The sequence below is a fragment of the Podarcis vaucheri genome (genome assembly GCF_965113315.1).
Source record: "Podarcis vaucheri genome assembly, chromosome: 5".
In the NCBI taxonomy this organism is placed as follows: domain Eukaryota; kingdom Metazoa; phylum Chordata; class Lepidosauria; order Squamata; family Lacertidae; genus Podarcis; species Podarcis vaucheri.
Genome location: NC_138763.1, coordinates 5,140,768 through 5,162,014, shown reverse-complemented (window position 1 = coordinate 5,162,014; position 21,247 = coordinate 5,140,768). Strand labels below are relative to the sequence as shown.

The following is a 21,247-nucleotide window of genomic DNA, read 5'->3' as shown; positions in this document are numbered from 1 at the left end:
ATAGAATCTGTGTTGTGAGGGGAAAGGGGACATGAATAACTCTGAAGGTAAAGCTGAATAGCATTTGCTCGGTTAGAGTACTTTGCAATTCTCTGTGGAATGAAGGTGGACAGATGGCTTGTGTGAGAAGCATAAGTGAGCTCTCCAATTACTCCCACCTGCAATTTTCAAGCTCTTTAAATTGATCTTCTGGGGGTGGGTGAGGGTAGAGTGACAGAGCACTCAGGTGGGGGGCTAAAATGTAATACAGGGATAGAGCACCTGTGGTCCAGCAACATCTACCAAACCTGACCATTCACCATGCTGGCTGGGGCTTATGCGAGTTGTAATCTAACAATATCTGAAGGGCCACAGGGCCCCCACCCTCGTATTTCCATTTGTGGCTAGCATTTGCACACGGCAAGCCTTTTCCCTCTGTGGATGAGACTTGGAGCAAGCCAGCGAGAGCTGGGGCGTGAGATCCTGCCAGCGTCTTAGTCACTCCCCTCTGTGCTCCTTCTCCTGCAGAATGAGGCTTTTCTTTCTCTAGCTCCTGGCTTCTCAAGGGGGTTGTTGGCAGAGGGGGACTCTCCGCGCTCTTGTTTCCTTCACAACTCTCAGTCTGTAGAACGTGGAACAAACGGCCACGCTGTTCAGGAATGTGTAAGGCAGCAGGGTTGGCATGGCACCAGAAACGTCTGATATGGGCTGGTTCATAAATAAGTACCACAGTGCGCAGTCGCTTTCTTGGGAGCAGTCTCGCTCTTGATGTACTGTTTTGCCTCTCGCAGAAATGCTTAACACCTCCAGCATTAACCTTGCAAGGACTAAATGTCTCTGTGTGTGTCATTCGTTCTAAGGACAGGATGAGTCTGCCTTGATTGTGAATGGCTTACTACAGCAATGCCCGGGAGATGCCCCATTCCCCCTGGACATTGTAGAAACAGTGTGAGCTTAGCTAAGGCTGACTACAGCGCAAGTGCCGTGTGCCGTTTTGAAGGCAGAGCAGAGAAAATCTTCACTGTCTGTTTCTGAAGTGTCAGTTCAAACTTCTGAATGGCTTGTCCCACAAACAAAGGCTGGAGGAATGCATCTTGCTTTTGAGCCTTCGGTGACCAACAGCATTCTGACACCGGTCACTTCCCAGCACATCTTTCTCCCATTTGCTCTGTGCCTGCTCTGCTCAGGGACCATTCTCTCAGTCCCTGACTTCCATAGGCGCCGACTCCATGGGGCCTGAGGGGGCCCGAGCCCCCTCAAAAATTCGTTTGGGGGGCTCTGCCCCCCCAATAATCTTGGGCGCCCCTCCAGCAGAGCGCCGCCGCCGCCCCTCCCCCAGCCCAAAATGCACAGGGTCGGGCTGCATGCCTCCTGCCCTCCCTCTCGAGCAAAAGCTCCACCCAATTTCCTTCGGAGCTGATTAATAGGCGCAGCACGCTCTCCCCTATTCGCTCACGAGGAGGCGGCACCACTTTATTTGCATATTCATGAGCTTATTTATTATTCATGAGCTTTCGCGGGCTCCCCCAATATTTTTTATAAGTCGGCGCCCCTGCTGACTTCCTCTCTCTTCCTCCCTTGCAGATGGCTATTATCGCTCTGTGAGTAGGGCAGCAGCAGAAACAATCAGCTACTTAACTTTCAGAAGCCCCTTTCCAGTGTGTTGCCTATGGGTTCAGGCTTAGACCTCAAGGTGTCATTCCAATCCATGGAATTTATTATTCCGTCTAAGAGAATATTGACACCTGAGTCTCCCAAGGGCTGCTGCTTTGGCCAATAACCAGGTGCAGCGTTAAAGAAAAAGGAAGTCCGCTTAAATGTTTCACTAGAGCACAGCTGCCAACAGCCGAGGAAAGGATTGGTTAGGCCTTGCTTAACAGAGACTGAGGTGGCTGTGTTGATGAAAAGTCTTTTAGTTTTCAGGTGGAAATGAAGCACATAGATTCAGCTCCTCCTCCACATGCATACCTCCAGTAGCTGCAAGCAAGACTCTAGTCCAGTGGGAGAGAAGGTGCCATTGTTTTGGTGGGAGAGAAGGTGCCATATGGTGATGTCTGGCAGTGGAAGTTTAAACTGGGGCAAAACACTGTCAAGGCTTCAGAAAATGAGCTTCAGGTTAGCTGGGTATGAGGACTGATGCAGACAGCTGTTTAGTGTGAGCATAAGGTTCAGTGTCTCTGGCACCCACAGTCCAGCTAGTCAGTTCTGGGTTTCTTCTGCTCACTGGAACAGGGCAGCTTGTGCAGGTACTTTCCTCTCCCTGGACTGCTGCTTATGATTCCGTTTCTGAAGTTTGATTCGCATACTGCTCTACTGGGTGTTGTGCTGGCCACCATTTGGACTTCCTGTTTGCCAGCTGTGTACTTTAGCATGAACAAGTCTGGACTCCTAATCACTCCTAACTCATACCTAGGTATCTATAGACACAGAGTATTGATGAGTTAAACCGAAATAGCCTAGGTAAACGAGGCCTGAGACAGGGAAGGGTTTTTTTTTAGTGCAGTTCTGAGGGGCTATGCAGGTTTCCTTTAGTGCCACAAGTATGCTTTTGAAGTTGTATGTAAAATTAAGAGTAGTATGCCCTAAGACAGGGGTCTGCAACCTGCGGCTCCGGAGCCGCATGTGGCTCTTTTACACCTTTGCCGTGGCTCCGGGGCGGATACTAGCGAGGGGAGGAGGCGCATTGTACACCCCGACACTCCCCACTGTGGTGGGCGCTGTACTGGCTGTGATGTCGCATGGGGGCGGTGCGTGCATTAGTCACGCACCGTCCCAACGTCACCTTCCCGCCCGCTGTCAGATCAGAGGGCAGCGGCGCGCATGCTTTAAATGTCACAATGGTTTTGCGGCTCCCAGGTTTTTTCCCCCCTTCGGAAACGGGTCCAAGTGGCTCTTTTTGTCTTAAAGGTTGCAGACCCCTGCCCTAAGACAAGCATAGAGCAGCCCTAATAGTGTGCCTTCATCCACCAAATATCCTGCCTTGCAGGAAGAGTTTTCTGTTCCTTTCTCACAAAAGACTCAGATACCACTCAGATGATCTGTGCTTACAAAGACCAGGGGTTTCAGCCTAAGGGAGTGAGGGGTTAAATTTCACATAGAATTCACTTTCTAGTTCCCCGCCCCCCCCCCCAAATCCTCAGGACTGACTAGACCAGGGGGAGGCAACCTAAGACCTGGGGGCTGGATGCGGCCCAATCGCCTTCTCAATCTGGCCCACAGACGGTCCGGGAATCAGCATGTTTTTACATGAGTAGAATGTGTGCTTTTATTTAAAAAGCATCTCTGGGTTATTTGTGGTGTGTAGGAATTTGTTCATTCCCCCCCCCCAAAAAAAAATAGTCCGGCCCACACATGGTCTGAGGGACAGTGAATCGGCCCACAGCTGAAAAAGGTTGCTGACCCCTGGACTAGACCCTCTAGTACCAGAGCAGTTGAGTCAGTGGCAGCAGGTGGGCCTGCAACATCAGATGTAGAGCCCAGGAGTTGATGCCCTTGCGAGAAGAACTCATGCTCACTGTAACACCACAACAGATCAGGCCATGGCATCGGGGCTTACAGAATGCATCTGCCACTGAACTACAGCCCATAGAAATAAATAAAGTAACTTGGTTACTTTCCCATAGTATTTTAATACTTTTAAGTGCAAAGCACGCACAGCCGTGCTGTACGGTCCAGGTTGATGTTCTTCCTTGGGAATGTTGGGCAGGCAGCCTGTCGTGCCTTGGTGCTTCGTCAGCAAATAGAAGCCCGTTGCAGCATTGGCATAGGTTTCCCAGGGAGCGCTTGCCTCAGTCCTGATCAGAATTTTTATTTTGCTCATTAGATGCTGCAGCAGCCCAGGGCTCAGTGTGAGTCCGCTGTGAAATTTCAATAAGTTTAAATCTGTAAGGACCAGGAGGCCCATCTGCATTCTCTGGGCTTGCCTGGAATCCAGATTTATTGTGGGTAATTGATCGAAGGTGCGTGTTAAGTGTGTGTACATTTCATGCTCTTGGAACTATCCTTTTAATACACGGCTTTAGCAGGATAAAGTGTCGAACTTCAACCACTCTGCATTGCTAAATGTGTTCATGTAAATGGCTAGTCTGCTTCTGGGAATGGGGTGTGAGGAGAGAGAGAGAGAGGAAATATCAAAGCTGGGCGAAGGAAGTGTGCAACAGTTCGGATTCTGCTCAGTGTGCAAATGCCGACCCTCACAGGCTTATTAGCATCCCTGCCGCAGTATCACCACTCCTTTTGACATGTTCCCAGAAGGGTATCCCTGCTTTTGTGGAGGGGAAAAGCAATTCCAGCTGTCAGGAGCTCACATTTGAAACTGCTTGCTTCAGCATCTGGCTGTGTAAGATAACGCCCATTTCTGCCTGGTGATGCGGTGGCTCTCTGGCTCATGTTTACCCATATTGTTTTTTATGAGGCAGAGCCTCCCTCCTCTGGCACCTATCGCCATGGTAGCAGTGTGCCACTTGGCAAGTGACACAAGCAGCTCTCCCTGGTGACACTGGCATTCTGCCATGCTTCCTCTCCCAGGTGCGCTGAGGATGCCAGGCAGGGAGGGTGCCAGTATCCTTGCTTTGCTGTTCAGGAGCAGGGCAGTCGCTGCTTCTGGAGATGAAGATCCTGCTGAGTGTTTGCCAGCAGATCCAAAGTTGTTCATGTGTGCCATGCGATAAGAACAAAAGGATGAGGAACGGCACGACATGGTCTGCCTCTTCCGGGGAAGATTGTCCTTTTAAAAAAGAAAAATATTAGTTTTTTAGCATATCATTTTCAACAATTATTAAACATACTTTTATATCTTATACAATTTTTTTGGCTTCCATCAATCACATCTGAAAATTTTCCAATACTTTTCCTTTAATTTACATTTCTAACTTTCACTATTACATTTAAATAGTAATATCTCTCTTCTTTGCAATATTTCATATATTCCTCCTTACAAAACTTCTACTAGTGTAATTTGTTGATTACAGTTGCTCTTCAAATAGTTTGTATATTTCTTCCAATCTTCTGTGAATCTCTGGTCCCGCAGATATCGAATCCTTCCTGTCATTTAATCCAATTCTGCGTAGTCCATTAATTTCGTCTGCCATTCTTCTTTCGTCGGGATTTCTTCTTGCTTCCATTTCTGGGCCAACAAAACTCTTGCGGGGAAGATTGTCTTTTGATCCTGGATGTGGAACCTAGGAGGCTTCCTCAGGTTGAGTCAGACCATTGGCCCATCCAGCTTTGTTCTGTCCACACTGACTGGCAGCAGCTCTTCTGGGCTTTGGGCTGGACATCTCCCAGCTCCTCCTGCAGATGCCGGGGATTGAACTGCGATCCTTTTGCATCCAAAGCATGGGCTGCACTATGGAGCCACAACATTTCCTCAAAGGGCCCACAACCAGTTTGTGCTTTCCCTGAGTTGACATAGGACCCACTCCAGATAAGCGCTGCTACCAAACGGAAATCTCTTGGTGTTTTCTAAAAACAGCAAAGGGTCTTGTGGCGCTTCACGGACTGACAGGTTTATTGTGGACTGGAGTTCACTTCATCAGGTGCATGAAGCATTCTCTGCAGTTGGCTGGCTAATACATCACAAACGTGTAGAAAGAGAAAAGAACCGGCAGCAGTGGCCTCCCTTTCGATGGCCTTTCCTGGAAAGATTGGAAGCTGCAGTCGCAGAGTGTACAAGATCAGAATACTGACCTCTTCAGAACAGCAGTAATTGGTGATAATGCTATCTTTCTAATCATGCTTTTGATAATTTAAAAGCTGCAACGTGAAGGAAATGCCTCCTTCAATAAAGCCTGAACTGAATAAATCTGATTTGCCGATAATCATTAGTGCAGAGTATATTATTGTCAATTGCTGCTGTTGTGAAAGAGTCACTCTCTTCTTATCTTGCATACATTTGGGTTCTGCATAGACCTACAGCAGCTATTAATATGCCATGGCCTTTGGCCTCTCAGCTTGTCTCACACACACACTTTTAAGTGTGTGTAAGTGTGCGCACACACCAGCTGAGGACAGCGTTTCATGCATCTGGTGAGGTTTCTAGCCCACAGAAGCTTATGTGACACCAAATCTGTTAATATTGAAAAGTGCCACAACTCTGTTGCAGCAAGATTAACACAGAGCGCTGCACAGTTGTCTTTCTGGAATCGGCCTCGTGTTTTCTAGCATCTTCTGGGCTAGGATCAGCCATAACCTGGCAGGTCATATAAGCTGCATTTACCTTTAATAATGATGATAATTTAATTAGTTATACCCTGCCCATCTGGCTGGGTTTCCCCAACCACTCTGGGAGGCTTTGTGGTAAAGAAAGACTTTGTCCACAAATCCCCTTGCTAGGGAAGGAAGGGAAATGCTCTTGAATGAGAAGCAATAAAGATTTCCTCATTTGAAATGGTTCCTTCCCGTCCCCCGTGGATTTGATATACCTCGGTTTAAGAACAGTCCTGTTTACGAATGATTCAGTTTACAAACTCCGCAAAAACGGAAGTAGTGTCCCGGTTTGCAAACTTTACCTCGGTCTAAGAACAGAATCTGAACGGTGGAAGGGCACCAGCGGCTGGAGGCCTCAATAGGGAAAGCGCACCTTGATTTAAGAACGGTCTCAGTTTAAGAACGGACTTCCGGAACAGATTAAGTTTGTAAACCGAGGTACCACTGTATAACCATACCCAAGAACACACGTACCTTGAGGCTAGAAGGTGCCAGCTTCACTATACAGTCTGCTATCTGAAAAGTGGTTGTATTGAGTGGGAAAATCTATGCTACACCTGACTGGAGAATAGAGAGTTGAGAAGTTGCCCCTATCCTTCAAGGCTTAGCTAGATACTTGCTGTTCTGGTACAGTATTTCTGTCTGTGGCAAACTGCACAACACCATGTGTTTGATTGCATTATAAAATGTTCCTGCATGTACACATATATGTCACTGCTATCACTTTCTAATAGTTCTGTTGGAGCATAATGTCTCTAAACATCCCACCCCTCTTTCTGGTCTTTCTTTGAACCCCTCTGGAGGGAAGCGGGCAAATGAGCCAGCTAGGATAGCTGCAACTTTCTGGAGTAGCTTTCTTGTCTTCAGCTGGCTTCCTGGAGAAACTCCTCAGTGTCCTTGTTCTGCCAGAGTCTCTGATTTTGTTCTCCGGTGCCAGGAATGTCGAAGTTTTGAAACGGATTGGAAGCAGCCTTGGAAAATCTCTGTGGCAATGCAGGGAGGAAACACTGAGAAGCCCAAGCAGCTCAGGGTTGGGCTGCCTGCCTTTGCCTTAAGAAGAGGACCAGGGTGAGGGTACAAAGCTGGGCATGCTGTTGAGTGCATGATGCAAGGAATGAGCAGCGGGGGGTTCCTGGAAACTGCAAGGAAGAGAGCAATGGTGAATTGAATGCATAGCTGAGGTTGGAAACCAGGCTTCTTGACGTTAGAGACTGCTGCTAAGGAAATGGACTATATTACGCTCAGAATTCTGAGGCTGGTGTCTTAAGGCTTTGAAACAACTTTTTCCTACTCCTCTTACGTCATCTTTCCACTTCACATATGCAAGGCTGGAAAAATCCCAGTCATCTAGGCCTCTTGCAAACGTTTTTCTCCCTCCCTCCCAGCTCTGCTACTTTGCATGTTGTGTTTTCCCCATATTCATCTAAGACGGGTTGTGCCAGGATTAACAGGGGCTGACTGGGAAACTGTGGCTTCTATTTTGGCTGAGCGTTAAGGGTATGCAACTTGACTCTGGCCAGGATACAGAGAACTGTGAATCTCCCTTTCTGAACCCTTTGAGAGGGTTTTAAGCTGCCTTCCTTTCTGACATGGAAGTCCTTTCAACGTGGGACTTGGACCCCAGAGGGCATGAAATTTGACCAGTGGCTTTGGGCCAATCACTGAGCGTGGAGCGTTCTCTTGAGCTCCTAGGAAGAAGGGCAGGTGTTGGTGAAGAAGTGCAATGGGGAATTGCTTTAAAAGACGGGCGATGATGGATCTAAAAATCGTTGACTCGGTTGGCTGTACATTGCTTGTGTTGTGTACCTGATTTGGCTCTGTGAGTTCTCTACTGAAATGAAATCATGGCGGTCATAAAGAGTATGAACACCAGCAGCTATTTTGTGCTTAGAATCCCTTTCGTCCCCCAATCATGATCATGACCAAGTCCAAAGAGTAGTGCTGAGAGAATGCTTTATGTCTCCCTGTTTGTTACACTGTGGGGTCTACAAGAAACTACTCTATCTACAATGCTATTTAATATCTACAGGAAGCTGCTGGGAGTGGAATTTTGGGACATGCTGCCATCAGTTTGCTGATGACACAACAGCTCTGCTTCTCCATAACATCTGCATCAGGAGATGCCTTGCCAGGCAGGATGAGGGAAAGTAAGCTGAGCTTGAATCCTGGCAAGACGGAGGCCCTGCGTGTGAGTTATTAGCAGATCTGAGAAATCGGGTCAGTTATCTGCCGTGGACAGGGTTGCACTATCCCTGAAGGAGCAGGAATGCAGTTGGGGGGGTGCAATTCTGGATTCATTCTGCAGCTCCATCCCTTTAAATGAGCTTCAGCAACAGCAGCTTGATGGAACCTTTTTGGGACTCTTGGGCTTCCATAGACTCTGGAGACATCCTGAGTGCTAAGGCCTCATTCTGCCCGGGCATGTTTCCCCTTTGTGAGAACCATTCTGTCAATAATACTTTCCTTGTCTTGGGTTTATCCCTCAAGCTCTAGGGATATCTTTATGCAGAGCTGGTGATGGGCAGATATCTCAGGCTGAAGTGTCTGGTGGGAGCTGCCCTCTCAGCTGAGCCCTCCTTTCGCCCTGGAGTGGGAAATGGAAGAAAATAAGCAATTAAAGGACAATGGTTGCATCCGGAGCAGTTCCAATTCCCTCCTGAAATCCATCTGTTGCAGCATTCGCTGTTGCTCTCTGCTTGGCCTCCCGTTACAGTCTAATAATGTTAGTGGTTTAATAGGGATGGCTGCAGAAATTGCTGTGCCGGGTAGGGGACTTGGTACAAATGTATTGCAGGCTGGAAGCCCATATTTTCCCCTCCTCTTCCATCCAACTCCCTGGGCTGTCTGGGGGGGGGGGGAATATGTGGCACTTCAGGCTTAAATGCAAAAAGGGAGTGGCTGTTCATCTTTTGAGGACTCATGTGATCTCTGCTTTTTCCAGCTAGTCTGTTCATCTGCCAGCACACTGGAGATACAGTTGTGTTCTCTAGAGCCTGAGTAGACCAGTGTTTCCCAAACTTGGGACTCCAGCTGTTTTTGTACTACAACTCCCATCATCCCTAGCTGGCAGAACCAGTGGTCAGGGATGATGGGAATTGTAGTCTGAAAACAGCTGAAGCCCCAAGTTTGGTAAACGCTGAAGTAAACACATGGATGATCCCATTGTTAAATGTTTGGGGGCCATGCCTCCTGAAATCTTGATCTTAAATTAACAGATTATGTAGGATTCTTCAATTCTCTCCTCTGCATTTTTTTATACCCAAAGCATCGTAAGTAAGCTATGTCCAAATAGCAGAAGGCTGAGTGAAGAGAGACTACTTAACCCCTCCTCCACTTGGTTTTCCATCTCCATGCCTCCTCCCTGACCTGTGTTTTTTACTTCCCAGGCAGGGAGGAGAGATGGAGGGCCCTTGATCTGAAAAAGCACCTTGGGGAGGACGGTTTGGAGCTGGGAAAGGGTTAAGCAGTCTATCCCCACTTGCCATACTTGTGGTCAGACAAGGCCTGTCCATGCTCCTTCCAGGCTTAAATTAACACAGTGGAAAAAATTGCAGAGTGCTGCAGAATGTGAGTTTGAGTCCTAGAAGAGCAGGAGGAGTTTCAAGTTGTTGGGGATGGGCTTTGAGTGATTGGCTTAGCGCCTTGTTCCTAGCCATGGGGGGGGGGGGAGTCAGAATACGTTATGCAAAGCAGTGCCCAATTGCAGTAAATAAATAAGCAAACCTGCTCGGTTTGGATTGCAGAATTAAGCCCTTCTTACCCCAGAATTTGGCCTGTCTGGATTCAGAGCTGAATGTGGGTTGCAACAAAAAAACCTCAGCTGTCCTGCATTAAATGGAGGTGTGGGAACGGAGGCTTCGTATCCCAGAGGAAAAAAGGTTCTTTAGAGAAATTCAAACTGAGTGTGTCACAAAGCAAGAGAAAGTTTGTACTTCTGAGTCAATTTACTACATGTACAGAATAAAATAGCTGAACATTTGAAAGGTACCTTGCCCTAGCCTCCCTGCTGCCTGCTTCTGGTTAGCAGCATCTTCCCAGCTACTCAGGCAGGGGAGTTTCCTGCTGCTGGTTCCAGGGATCTCTAGAGATGCCTGGGATCGAATGTGGGACGTCCTGCAGGGACCACGTCACATGCTGTGTCCCCCTTGGCAAGTTTTCTGGTGTAGCTTCCATATCCCCTTCGACCAGAGAGAACATGGGCTTTGAACCCATGGCTGCAAACATCGCCAGCTTGGTAAGCCTCAACCACTGCACCATGGTTCCTTGGGCATTTTCTTTTCTTTTTGATGGTGAGGATGTTGAGAAAAACTTAGGCCATCAGTGATCTTGTGTGGTGGCTGCGTTGGTGTTCTCCGCTTGCCATTCTCGTTCATTGCATTTCACAGGCCCAGTTCTGTGTTTCAGCCGGTCAGGTCACCTATTAATACATTCCGCATCCTGGTCAGAGTTCTTCCATCTTCTGAAACACGATGAGTATCCTTGAGGGGTGAGACTTACATTGGTCTTGGCACCTGACCTCTCCCACGACCAGTTCACTGGGTCCCCTGCCTGGTGACTTTTAGGAAACAATCAAAGAATCTGTTTATTTCTTTAGCTTTCAATGGGAATCCAGTGCTGCCGCCGAATGGTTTTGACTGTTTTCTTTGTTTGAACTTAGAATGGTTTTGACTGTTTTCTTTGTTTGAACTTAGCTGTGTTGCGTATTGATTTTATGCCTTTCTGCTGTTGGCTACCTTGGGAGTCCCTGTGATTGAAAGGTGGGGGGAGATTTTACAATAATAAGTGTGTGCACAAACCAAGTTAAATGTCAGCCCTGGAAGGGCACTGCAGTGAGACATGGCTGATTTGGGAGGCAGGAGAATTCCCCTGCCTTATGCTGCTCATCGCAGTCTGTGCTTGAGGAATTGGAGGTTACTTGACCCTTGTCTGTAGCCAGACACCTTTTCTGGGTTGAATGTTGCATTCGCTTTGTGGTTTCTTCCTCCCCTGGTGGCTCCACTTCCCAGGTTTGTCTTTTTTCTCCACTCCCAGGTGCAAATTTTCTCCTTCTCCAAACTCCTCTGACAGTCTTCCTTCAAATATCCATACTAACGTGGCCTCAGTGACTTAATGATACTTAATGCTCTCCAGATTCTGCCTACAGGTCCCGGCTGCTCTTCTTGAGATAAGAATCTATTTTTAAAGACAGCCTTTCTCTCGCTCAGGTAGAAGACTGGCTAAACCAATTAAACACATTAGGAGATAACCGTACATGTGGCTCTGGTTCAAGATGTCTGATTTCTGCACCGCAGGACATGTTTCAGTTGCCGACCTTCTTCCTTGTTACTTTGGCAGCTCACTAGATCTGCTAGGCGTCACCTGCTCTGCTTGTCATTCCTCCTCACCTGCTTCTGAATGATTTCCCCCTCTGCGTATTGTTCCTGGTCTGTTGTATGTACACAAGGCCCATTTTGCTCATGCTCTTCTCGACTGCGGTTTTCTTTTCTTCCTTTTTCTAAAAAAGAATTGCAGCTATTGAAAGATGTTTCTGCTGCCAAAGACAGAGCAGCCTGTATCACAAGCTCTGTGGTGTAAATCCTCTTCACCAAACACTGGTGCTTCCCTCAACAGCAGCCTTCTGCTGAACCTTTGGGAGTAGGAACTGGGAGGTTGCAAGCTCAGTGCTGGAGCCTGTGCCTTGTACACGGAAGATCCCAGGTCCGCTCTCCTGACATCTCCAGCTAAAAGGTTTGCAGGTTTTGGAGAGTGGCTGCAGTCAGAGTTGAATTGTATTGGTCCAGATCAGCAGTTCTCAACCTCTGGGCCCCAGATGTTGTTGGACTACAACTCCCATCATCCCTGAGCTCTGGCCTTGCTAGCTAGGCATGATGAGAGTTGTAGTCCAACAACATCTGGGGACCCGCAGGTTGAGAACCGCTGGTCTAGATGAACTTAGTATAAGGTTGCTTCATAGAAATACTTTAAAAATTAACAATTCAAAAAGCAGCTTGTAATTGGAGTAACAGGAATGCTGCTCTGTTTCCCTCAGCTGCTGTGGGAGAGCACTCTCCAAAAGTCAAAGCAGCCGTGATTTTTTGTGTGGAGAAGGACTGTTCTCAGAGTTAGAGCACATGGTTTGTATGCAGAAGGTCCCATGTTCACTTCTGGCATCCCCAGTTTGAAAATAAGGACCGGGCAGCCAGCGTGGGGCCGTGTTCTTCCCTGATCCCCATGCTAAAAAAGAAAATACTGGATTAGATGGATATGGGAGCCTGACATAAGGAAGTTTCCTTTGTTCATGGGAGCTGAATGTTGCTGCTCATTTTCAGTTTTGGTCCATTTTATTCTTGCTGCCACAGGAGGCCTTTGTCTCTAGAATAAGGCCGTGCTCGGTATCGTTCCGCAATGCTGCTGCTTTTTTCCTTAATTGCCTTGCAAACAGAAATTGGATGAATCTCCGTGATGCAGAAACAGGGAAAATTCTCTGGCAAGGAACAGAAGACCTCTCCGTCCCTGGAGTAGAGCACGAAGGTAGTGTTGAGCCTTGGTGTGTGACTGGACTTCCCGGTGGTTTGCGCGTGAAGGATCCTGAAATACTGAGCAGGTTCAGCGCTGTTTGATGGGGTGCTGTCTAGCACTGGGCGATACCTGGTTTTCAATATAACGATATATCACCAGCTAAATATCACAAAATCTCAATATATCATGATATATATATATGCAGCGGAGGGCCTTAAAATGTAAGGAAGTAGTAGATTTAATAAAAATATTAAATAAACTTCCATATACCATTCTTTTCTGTGTATAAGGCTAGGGTTTTTTATTTTAAAATTATGATCAAAATTGTGGGTCGTCTTATACACGGATACAATTTAGATTGGCCTGCCATCTAAATTTTTGACTCCCAAAAGGTGAGGGACGCTGTCATTCAGTAAGATATTTCCAGGATGATGCAGTTCTTGAGCAAGGCTGTATATCCAGGAACACACACACCAACTTTGGCTTTAAGTGTGAAGCCGTCCTAAGTGTTCACTCTTGCTTTGTGAGCTTAGCCAGTGCTGGCTAAGGAAATTCTAGCCGGTTAAAAAGGGAGGAAAAGGGTAGACCCTCCACTGCTTGAGAAAGCCCTCCCCTGCCACTACTTCGGAAGGGGGAAAATTTGGCTCCCTCTGTTCTCCGGGGCCTTTTTGTCCCTTCCTACTGCACTAGCATTTTGTGCTTTGCTAAGGATATTTGTGGACATGTCTAGAAATGTGAGGCCAGATTGGGGGGGGCAGTGCCCTGGCAAGCCATTAATCTGGCTTTTTGCTTTGCTTCCCCCCCTCCCCAAGATCCACTTTAGCAGATCCCTTGGCCTTTTTATGCAGTGCTTTTTGCGGGAAATCACTGCTCCTAACCTTAATAACTTAAAAGCGGATCTGATACCTCCTGAACCGTGCCTCAGTTGAAAGGCTAAAAGAAGTCATTAATGCCTCCCCCCCCCCAGCCCCAGGGAATGGATTCAGCCACAAAGATAACTCTTTGTAATACCTTTTTCCCATGCTGGCTTCTTGTCTTTGGAACCACGGGACTGCTCTCCCTTTTGGAACTTGGTAGTCACATTCCTCTCCCTCTTTACATTGTCAAAATCCCAGTTGATGCAGCGCTCATCAAGAACACATCATTGAAACCCTCCTGACCCTCAGTGGCCTGAGTCTGATTGGTGGCGTCTCAGAGTCACGGAGCTTTAAGCGTTTTGTGTGCTGGTTCGCAAGGCTTGGGTCTGTTCTTTCAGCATGTGCTGAGTGTGGAATGCCTGGTTTGGGAGCCCAGACCCTGAAAAAGATGCAGGTTCAGTGGTTAGACACAGAGACCTATAAGCAGCTTACTTCATGGAAGCGCTTTTTGTGGAGGGAAGCCCTCGTGCCCCGAAGTGACCCTTGGAACAGTGGTTCCAATCATCTCCGTCCTCAGGGAATGCCTTCTGCATCCATTTCTCTGATATGATGCTGCTGCCGTTGCAGATCATTCGCAGGAGGGGTCTAGAGACTGTGCAGTTTCGAGAGGGTCACTGAGCCGACCTTTGGGAGCTCCTGTTTCCCCACATGAAGCAAGAAAGGGCCCCTGGAACAGGCACGAGCAGCCTTCAGGCTTGCAGGGTCCAATTTGGGTTTTACTAGATACGGGTGGCGCTGTGGGTTAATCCACAGAGCCTAGGGCGAAGGTCGGCGGTTCGAATCCCCGCAATGGGGTGTGCTCTCGTTGCTCTGTCCCTGCTCCTGCCAACCTAGCAGTTCGAAAGCACGTCAAAGTGCAAGTAGATAAATAGGTACCGCTCCGGCGGAATGGTAAACGGCGTTTCCGTGCGCTGCTCTGGTTCGCCAGAAGCGGCTTAGTCATGCTGGCCACATGACCCAGAAGCTGTACGCTGGCTCCCTCGGCCAATAAAGCGAGATGAGCGCCGCAACCCCAGAGTCGGCCACAACTGGACCTAATGGTCAGGGGTCCCTTTACCCTTTAGACCCCTGAAATCCACTGACTGGAGCCCATGTGCAAATCAGCTGTGGAGAAAGGAAAAGGACCAGATAGAGACAAGACTGGAACTATGGTACCCCTTAAGCAACTAGAAGTCAGAAATGAACAGCACCTATTTCAGAAGTCCGATTTGCCTCCTGCCCTCTCCCTTTCCTGGAACACGCTCAGTATCTCCCCTGTGGCCGCATGCTTCGGGAGAGCCATGACGGGTCAGCTGCCGGTCAGAGAAGTCTGTCAACGGTGGCTGATCTCAATCATAAGTTTCCAAGGGGCCTTGAGGTTGCAGCAAACGCCCTTTGAAAACCATGGTCTTAGGAGGAAATTATGCGATGCAGCACCTGCCCTGTTTAGAGCTGGCCTGTATGTTGGCAAATTGTCTTAAACCAGTTCAGATCGCAATACCAGTATCAGACATTTTGAGCTGGCAATACCTTCATGGTGGCTGGGACCCTTCCTGGCCCCCCCCCCCAGCTGAGCAGTTTAAGGAAGCCTTGTGTAAGCTGGAGAGGTATTGGGGCTTGCTCAGTAGGGCTGGGGGACGTATCTTGGCTGTTTCTTCCTTCCCTAAGCAGCCAAGGTACATTCCGGACATTGTAACATATCAGCATATTGTGGTATTTAGCTGCTGATATATCACACTTTTGAAAACCAGATAACCCCCAGCCGTAGCCCTGATTGTCTCGTGTGTGTAGTGTAAGCCCAGCCTGCTTGACCAACATACTGCATTTAGTCATTTATGATACGCCAGTCATTTATGGCATTTAGTCATTTATGGTTCCTTTCTTGGTCACTTTCCTGATGCAGAAGATCAGATGAGTGGTCTTTCTGAAAGTGCTTGAGGTTACGGCTGGGGTGGGTAGGTGCGAAAGAGGCCCAGGGCTCCTGTACCTTTAATTGCTTTAAAAAAACACACACCCAAAACTCTCCTTTCCTACACAACTATTAAAGGTGTAAGAGCCCAGACCCTTTTTTGCATCAGACCACCCTAGTTACAACCTGTTGCATATGTTTGCTTCACAAAAGTCGGACGTGTCTTTTTCTCCTCTTTTTGGACCTCAGTGCCTTTGGCAACAGCAGGGTACTCAGAATGCTAATCTAATTTCCCCCTTTCTCTCTGCTAGCTCGAGTTCCTAAGAAAATTCTGAAATGCAAGGCTGTATCTCGGGAGCTAAACTTTTCCTCGACTGAGCAGATGGAGAAATTCCGACTGGAACAGAAAGTGTATTTCAAAGGACAGTGTCTAGAAGGTAATGTTCTGTTCTGTGAGTAGCTGTAGGTGATGTCTAACAATATGGAGGGAAAAGCAGATCTTAGATTGGGCGAAATGGTTCTCTGCAACAAATAAAGCTTATGACCTGTAGGGCAGAAGTCCAGATTTGCTTCCCAGTCTGTTGCTTAGGTGGGTGATAATCAGGGTGAGGGGGGGGGAGAGAGAGAGAGATGGAATTAGAGCATTTGCAATAACTGTCCCTTTCTTCCCTTTACAGAATGGTTCTTTGAGTTTGGCTTTGTGATTCCCAACTCAACAAACACTTGGCAGTCCTTGATAGAGGCCGCTCCTGAGTCACAGATGATGACTGCTAATGTTCTAACGTGAGTTGTCACATATCTCTAGTGCCATTTTTCTTGAAAAAGAGGTGCCGGAACTCAGCGTGAACACCTCCCTCCCTCCCTCTCTTAGAATGGCAGTGGTGCTCACCTGAGAGGTGCGGACTTGAGTTCTGGCTGGAAAAAAGCCTTGCATATAACACACACTGCAGAAGGAGAGATCCAAGGGCTGCCTGGAGTGTGGAGCGGGCTGGACTGACAAAGCATGTCAAATTCAGTGGTGCCAGTGTAAAGCTATTCTGCGGCCGAAGGAGTCAGAATTGTGCTCCAGACCATTGAGCTCAGTGCCCTGTGCAGCAGAAGAATTGGCTTCTGCAGAGCCTAGGGAGGGATCTGTGCACCCTGAGCCACCCACTAGAAATTGAAATTGAATTGAAATACTTCATTGTCCCTTGTACAACTTGTATACAGTGAGATTACACGAGCACCCGCCACTCAGCTCTCTTAGTCTTAATTCCCCTCGTTTACTGACGCACACCTACCAAACCCGAAAGTCAGTTGCCCTGTTGTTATCTTTTCATTCAGCAGCCTAACAGCCCACGGATAGAAGCTGTTCTTTACCCTGTTGGTGCAACTAATCATGCTTCTATATCTTCTGCCTGAGGGCAGGAGATCAAGAAAGTGCCGGCCAGGGTGTGAATCATCCCTGAGAATTTTCCTCACTCTCCTGAGGCACTGTTCTTCCGCTATTTCATCCAGCGGATTCACGGGACAGCCCATAATATTTTGTGCTGTATTCACCATCCTCTGTAGGCACTTCCTATCAGATGATGTCAAACCAGCGTACCACACAGAAATCTCACTCACGCAGCGTCTGAGAGTTCAGGCGTTGCTCTCGCACTTCCAATTATAGAGTTTCCCCCAGCCTTGAGGCCTGCAAACCTGCTTCTTACCCAGTGAGCCTGGCCTGGTCTAAGATGTCTTTGACACTTCCTATGTTCTGCAGTGGGATGTGCCTTCAGAAAGCTTCCACCTACCCCCATTAGCTCTCCTGGGAGCTCCCTCACCTGAAGGCACTTCAGAAGCAGCCGTTGCTTAGCCCCGGTGCATCTCTGCCTCCCAGCATGTAGGTTTCTTTTACACCAAGTCTCCAAAAATATTTCAAAGCATTTATCATCACGTACCATTTTTTTCTTTTCAACATACAAAATCTCTTCTTGACTTCCCAGCCCTCCTTTCCTGATGTTTGTTTTCTGCTCCTAGCTGTTTTATAGCACATAGATGGGATGCGGGTGGCGCTGTGGTCTAAGCCACTGAGCCTCTTGGGCTTGCTGATCAGGAGTTTGGCGGTTCAAATCCCCGCAGTGGGGTGAGCTCCTGTGGTTCTAGCCCAGCTTCTGCCAACCTAGCAGTTTGAAAGCACGCTAGTGAAAGTAGATAAATAGGTACCGCTGCAATGGGAAGGTAAACGGCGTTTCTGTGCGCTCTGGCTTCCATCACAGTGTCAGAAGTGGTTTAGTCCTGCTGGCCACATGACCCGGAAAGCCGGAAAAGTGAGATGAGCGCCGCAACCCATCGTCGTCTTTGACTGGACTTAACCATCCAGGGGTCCTTTACCTTTACCTATAGCATGTATATTTTTATTGTCTAAACCCCGCCACCGTTAGATCTTTCAATAATCCACTGCTTATATTTCAAATCCTGCCTGCGACTTCATATAGGGGTGACAATTTGATAGATAACACTGGTCAACAACAAATTTGTTGTCTGCGTTTTTTCAGTTGATTTAGGACGAATCTGATGCGCTGAATCCAAAAATCACATTAGTTTTGCTCAATCAGGTCATGTTTTTGAGCTATGGCCACATGTCGTTTTTTTACGTTTTTGTTCACATGTACGCTTGTGTGGAGCATTTTAGAAGAAGTTGGTGGGGGTAAAATGCCATGTCGAATAATTTTTTTGATTGGAAATGATTATTTTAATGACAAGAAGTATTCAGGTCCGATAGTTCTGGGTGATTATGTTGAAAAGGGATCAGTTTGAAGTCATAAAACCTCAAAATCTTCCATAAATTGGTGAGGGAAAGCATAAAGTTGGGGGATCAAAACTAAGTTAATGGGGCAGCCACCCCACGAAGTATCCTGATCTTCAATCAGCACGTCGTCCTGTAGCTCATTGTGACGCAATTCCAGTGCCTATCTTCGGAGAACTTCCTGACATTAGTGAGGAAGATGCTTCCAGTGTTGAAGGACATGAAGAAGAAGAAGTGGTTCTTGAAGATGATGCTCCACATCCATTTTCCCCAAAGGAGTTGAATGATCTAGTTTGCGACCTCAGCTTGTCAAAGGACTCTGCCGAACTGTTGGCATCCAAATTGAAGGAAAAAAACCTCCTCTCTGACAGTGCTCGCATCAGCTTCTTCCGCAACAGGCATCAAGAGTACCTCCGTTTTTTTCTCGGAAGAGAAGGACTTGGTGTACTGTGCAGATATTGCGCAGCTTCTGCTCAAGCTTGGAGTGCCACAGTACGAACCCAAAGATTGGAGACTGTTCATTGACAGCAGCAAGTGATCACTGAAATGTGTTCTGCTACACAACGACAACCAGTTTGCCTCTATACCCCTGGCTCACTCGAGTACACTGAAGAAGAACTATGAAGCGGTGAAGTATGTGCTGGAGAAAATTGGTTATGATCAGCATAAGTGGTTTATTTGTATTGACCTGAAGATGGTGAACTTTTTGTTGGGACAACAGTCTGGCTTCACCAAGTACCCATGATTTCTGTGCATGTGGGATAGTAGAGACTGTGCTCAGCATTACACGAAGAAGGACTGGCCTGTGCAGGAGGAATTGGTGCCTTGCAAAGAAAGGAACGTCATCAACGACCCTCTGGTGGACAGAGACAGAGTACTCTTCCCACCGCTGCACATCAAGCTCGGCTTAATCAAGCAGTTCACCAAGGCTCTGGACAAGGATGGTGACTGCTTCACTTACTTGTGCCAGGCTTTTCCAGGATTGACCATGGAGAAGTTGAAAGCTGATATCTTTGACAGTCCTCAGGTCCGTCAGCTCATCAGAGATCCAGAGTTCAGAAACTCAATGAACGAAGTGGAACTGGAAGCGTGGAAGGCATTTGTTCTGGTAGTGAAGAACTTTCTTGGCAACAATAAGGCCAGAAACTACGCAGAACTTGTCAACAACATGCTGACTGCTTTCAGAAACCTGGGCTGCAACATGAGCGTCAAGATGCACTACCTATTTTCACATCTGGACCCGTTTCCTGAGAACCTGGGTTCAATGAGTGACGAGCAGGGGGAGAGATTCCATCAGGACATGAAAGAGATGGAGACCAGGTATCAGGGTCGCTGGGACGCAGTCATGATGGCTGACTACCGTTGGACTCTGAAGAGAGACCTCCCTGCCACTGAGCATTCCAGGAGTTTCAAGAAACAGAAGTTCAAGCCCTGGTGTTTGAAAAATGGTGAAGCAACATGCAATTTACGTGTACTTACCTTTATCAGTGCCCACCATTCAGTTTACAGCAAACCTGACCCGATGGAGAGAAACGGATGCCATTTCCTGATTCAGCAGTGCAAAAATACCCTAAATCAGTTGTAGAAATCTAGACAACATTCAAAAAGTAAAAAATTGTTGCCCAGTGTAATCCATCAGTGGTCTCCATTCTTCCTTAAACACTTTGTCCTTGTGTCCTCTTAATTTGGCAGTTCATTTCACCATTTCAGCATAGTCCATCAGTTTCATAAGCCATTCCTCTAGCTTGCAGTTTTAAGAGCGGCCCTTTGATTCTATGCATCTTCTTCTCCTCTGATCCCCCCCCCCCTTTCTCTCTCTGCAGTGGGAACGTTATCATAGAAACCAAGTTTTACGACGACGACCTCCTCGTCAGCACGTCAAGAGTAAGACTGTTCTACGTTTGAAAGAAGGCCCCGGCAGGGCGGGGCACAGGCCTGGTTTAGTTCTCCCCCCCTCACCTGGTTCCTGGTGCCGAATCCCCAGCCCACATCCAAAAAAGTGTCCCGTGGAAGAATCTCTCTCTCTCTGTCTCTCTCTTCCCGTAGGCGCTGAGCCCGGGGACCAGCTCGGCGCAAGTTGCAGCCTTGGCCCATTCTCTCTGCTCTTCTGGCTGGATGAGGCCGAGGCGCAACACGGCGTGTCACCATCTGCTCAGAATGGGGTGGGGGGTAGAAGAGGGATTGAGGACTCTGTTTTATTAGAGACCCAAATGGGCATGAAGGATCAAGACTGTAAATTATGTTTAGGTTTTTTAAAAATCCTTTGTATGTCTCTGTATCTTCGTACCCAAACTTCCCCTCCATGGCAGGCTGGAAAAACCCTTCAGTTCTCCATTGTTCTGTTTGTCAGTTCGGTTTTAAGTTAACTCTCTCGCTCCTTCTCCCTTCCTATCTCTCTCTCTTTGTCTTTTGCTCTCTCTCAATTCATTCCATCTCTTTATTTCTACATAGGGGGCCCAAATATCATCACGTCCCTCCCGCACCCCTTCGCTCCTTGAACTTGTAAAATAGACTGATATTATTACATAATGTAATTAAAATAAAACATTTCTGAATTAAAAAGCAAACATTCCTACCACTCGGAGGTCCAGGCGAGATTTCAATCCTCTCTGGCTCATCCCCTCCTTGACCAGCTGAGTCCACACACAAGGACATAAAAAACTATTTGCAGGCTGGAGCCTGGCATGGTGCAGGGTGTGAATGGAGGGAGGGTTTTCTCTGCTTAGACGAGCGGGGAGGCTTGCGAAGGAAGGCTAACTGCTCCTTCATATACCAGAGAGGTTGGAGATGGGTGGCAGAGCACATGCCTTGCATCCAGAAGCCCCCAGACTCAATCCCTGGCTGCGTCTCCAAGTAAGGATGGGAAAAGACTCCCTGGGTTGCTGTTCCTAGTCAGTGCAGAGGATATAGAACTAGTACGATACGATAATCTTTATTATCATTGTCCCATAGAGAACAACAAAACTGAAAAAATCTACATCAGACATT

The 21,247-nt window shown here is 47.6% G+C and overlaps 1 protein-coding gene across 1 annotated transcript in view; it reads left to right on the top strand.

Annotated features, from left to right (window-relative positions):
- The window catches only part of PDE6D (phosphodiesterase 6D), a 29,462-nt gene extending 8,625 nt beyond the window's left edge, over positions 1 to 20,837 (top strand). Inside the window, exons 2-5 of the mRNA XM_082224690.1 lie at positions 12,608 to 12,696; positions 15,801 to 15,926; positions 16,167 to 16,272; positions 20,083 to 20,837. Of these exons, the coding sequence (XP_082080816.1) occupies positions 12,608 to 12,696; positions 15,801 to 15,926; positions 16,167 to 16,272; positions 20,083 to 20,164 (403 nt within the window). The 3' untranslated portion in view covers positions 20,165 to 20,837. The remainder of the gene's footprint in view (positions 1 to 12,607; positions 12,697 to 15,800; positions 15,927 to 16,166; positions 16,273 to 20,082) is intronic.
- Positions 20,838 to 21,247: the final 410 nt, after the last annotated feature.